This window comes from Phytophthora infestans, genomic scaffold (assembly GCF_000142945.1).
Source record: "Phytophthora infestans T30-4 supercont1.16 genomic scaffold, whole genome shotgun sequence".
NCBI lineage: Eukaryota > Oomycota > Peronosporomycetes > Peronosporales > Peronosporaceae > Phytophthora > Phytophthora infestans.
Genome location: NW_003303743.1, coordinates 1,933,937 through 1,936,293, shown reverse-complemented (window position 1 = coordinate 1,936,293; position 2,357 = coordinate 1,933,937). Strand labels below are relative to the sequence as shown.

Sequence of the window (2,357 nt, the reverse complement as noted above, 5' to 3'; positions counted from 1 at the left end):
TTTGATCTGATTGGTCGGTCAAACATACTTTCCAGCCGTGATATCCCCTAGTAACTTCTGAAGTACTAGATTTTAAATGTGTCCAAAGGATAAAAATTCCTTAAACATATTACACTCAGCTAGTGTGTGCATAATTGGAAATAAGTATGAAAAAAAATCCTCGATCTATAAATGGTTGGATTTTTCAACCCAATCAGCCTTAAAGAGCGTTAGCCTGCCAATGTGTAAGAAAGGTCAGTGCTCATCATTCGTTAAACAACAGCTGTGTTTTTGGCTACTGAAACTTACAAATCATTCGAACCGTGAGAACCTGTCAATTTAAAAAATAAAAATAAAGTAGATGTACGTATTAGTAGAGTATGTACAGTCTAGGGTTCCCGATCGTCATGATAGTTAGTCTTTCGAGAACAACCGTTCCTTTGGACTCGTTCATTCTGCAATTTTCTCCTTCTTTCAAAGCGTGCTCTGGTATTAGTATGGGGTTCTCTTCGCTGCTGCTGGCGCTTTTTGCATCCATTCTTTTTGTTCACGGTGGCACCATCTCCGCGAATGCAGCTACCAACCAAGCGATTGAGGGTTTTGGAAGCGATAATCAAGAAGAGAGGGCACTCAATTTAGAGTCGTTAAAGAAGTTGATCCCGGGGTCAAGTGCACTCCAAAAGGCAAAAACTCTGAGAGTTGTGAAAAAGGCCGAAGAGCTCGCTAAGAAGAAAGCTGCCGTGGACAAATGGCTCCAAAAGTTTCAGATGGTGATTATCTATTCAACTTCGCGTTCCCGGCGTGGAAGGAAAAAAAGATGTCACCCACAGATGTGCACCGAATGTTTGAGAAAAAAGGCAAGGTTGGAGAAGAGGTCAACACGATCGCCGCTCGTTTCAACAATTATCGCATGGTTTAAATGCGTACATCGTGGTAGAGATACGAGTAGTCGTACCGACGCTAATACTGCTAGTTCTCAAGATTCTAATCGGAGTAGTTTGAGCGATTGGACTGTTGGTGGGAATGACTACAGATTGTTTCTTCTTACTACCCTTCTTCCACTTCAAACCAGCATTGAAAGAACATTTTTACGCTGCTCTAACTGATGTACTGAATGTGAGCAAACAAACAAAAACATATTTTTTTCACCAGGCAGCTCTTAATACATGAACTACGTAGTAGTAAACCCTAGTCTTGGAATATCCGCCGACCGAAATATCGGATCCGTCTAGCAGCTAAGTGAATATTTCTTCTCACCGCTCCCTATAACATAGAAAAGATTATCACCCATGAGCACCCTTCTGTGCTAAAGACACTTTTGTGCAACACGTCCTAACCAAGCAAGGACACTTGCTCCTTGCGCCCTTCCTGTCTGCTTATCTGCAGGATCAAGCTCTACATCATCATCATCTGCTTTGCCTCCAGTATCCCTAGATGCACCCATCGATTCGTCACCTCTTCAATCCCACAGAGGTCTGTATCGGGCTCGCCGAACAGATTATCACCAGGTGGGTTCAGTAATTCAGTCACCGACATCGAATCGGACGTAAGACTTAGGTTCGACTGGGATCTTGGTGCACTAAAGTTAGCTTAATTGAAGAAGGAGAGAGAGCCGCAAACGCAAGAAATGAAAGGATGGTAGCTGTTGACCTTTTTGCTTCTGTAAGTGTACCACGTAGAAGGTAGATCCAGGAATACCCTTAGCTAAGAATAAAATGTGGCGCTATATTGGCGGGAATTTGTTTATAAAAAATCGTGCTGACGCTACGTACGTAGAGCTTTCAAAATAACTTAACCACGCTTCCGTTGGAGTTGTACGACCGAGGATATCGCCGATATCAAGAACTCGTAATTCTTTTTCGGACCGAAGAAGTACTAAGTAGACCGATCCTTCCATAAAATGCTTCATTGTGTCGTGTGGAAACGCCACGTTTTGTCATGTCGAAGGACTACGAAAGGGCTCATCTGGATAAAAAGGGGCAAGGATGCTGTAAAATGCTGCTTCTAAAACGCTACGCAAGTCTCTCGCTTTTTGTAGTGTCTTTCGACCCTAAGGCGTTGCTTGGGAGTCCGACTCACTAGCTTGGAGCTAAAATGAATTCTGATATTTAATGTATGCACTGTAGCCTACTTGTCTGGTTCGAAAAAGAATTAACAATTTTTTTAAATTGGCGATAACTTCGGTCGTACAGCTCCACCATAAGCGTGGTTGAGCTAGTTTGAAAGCTCTAGCGTCAGCACAATTTTTCTGAGCAAATTTCCCGCCAATTTCGCCACTACCTGACCATATGAACTATCTCTTTATGGAGGGGTGGAGTTTATTTTTCACTTTATCGTCAAAAATAATCAGAATTAAACTTTAAAATATACTAGAAAAA

The 2,357-nt window shown here is 42.2% G+C and overlaps 1 protein-coding gene across 1 annotated transcript; it reads left to right on the top strand.

The window, feature by feature from the left end:
• Positions 1-476: 476 nt before the first annotated feature.
• PITG_22871 (secreted RxLR effector peptide protein, putative) lies at positions 477-1,085 on the top strand (the record flags this gene model as incomplete). Its single annotated transcript, XM_002902944.1, has 1 exon — positions 477-1,085. One exon carries the CDS (start codon positions 477-479, stop codon positions 1,083-1,085), a length of 609 nt encoding a protein of 202 aa, XP_002902990.1.
• Positions 1,086-2,357: the final 1,272 nt, after the last annotated feature.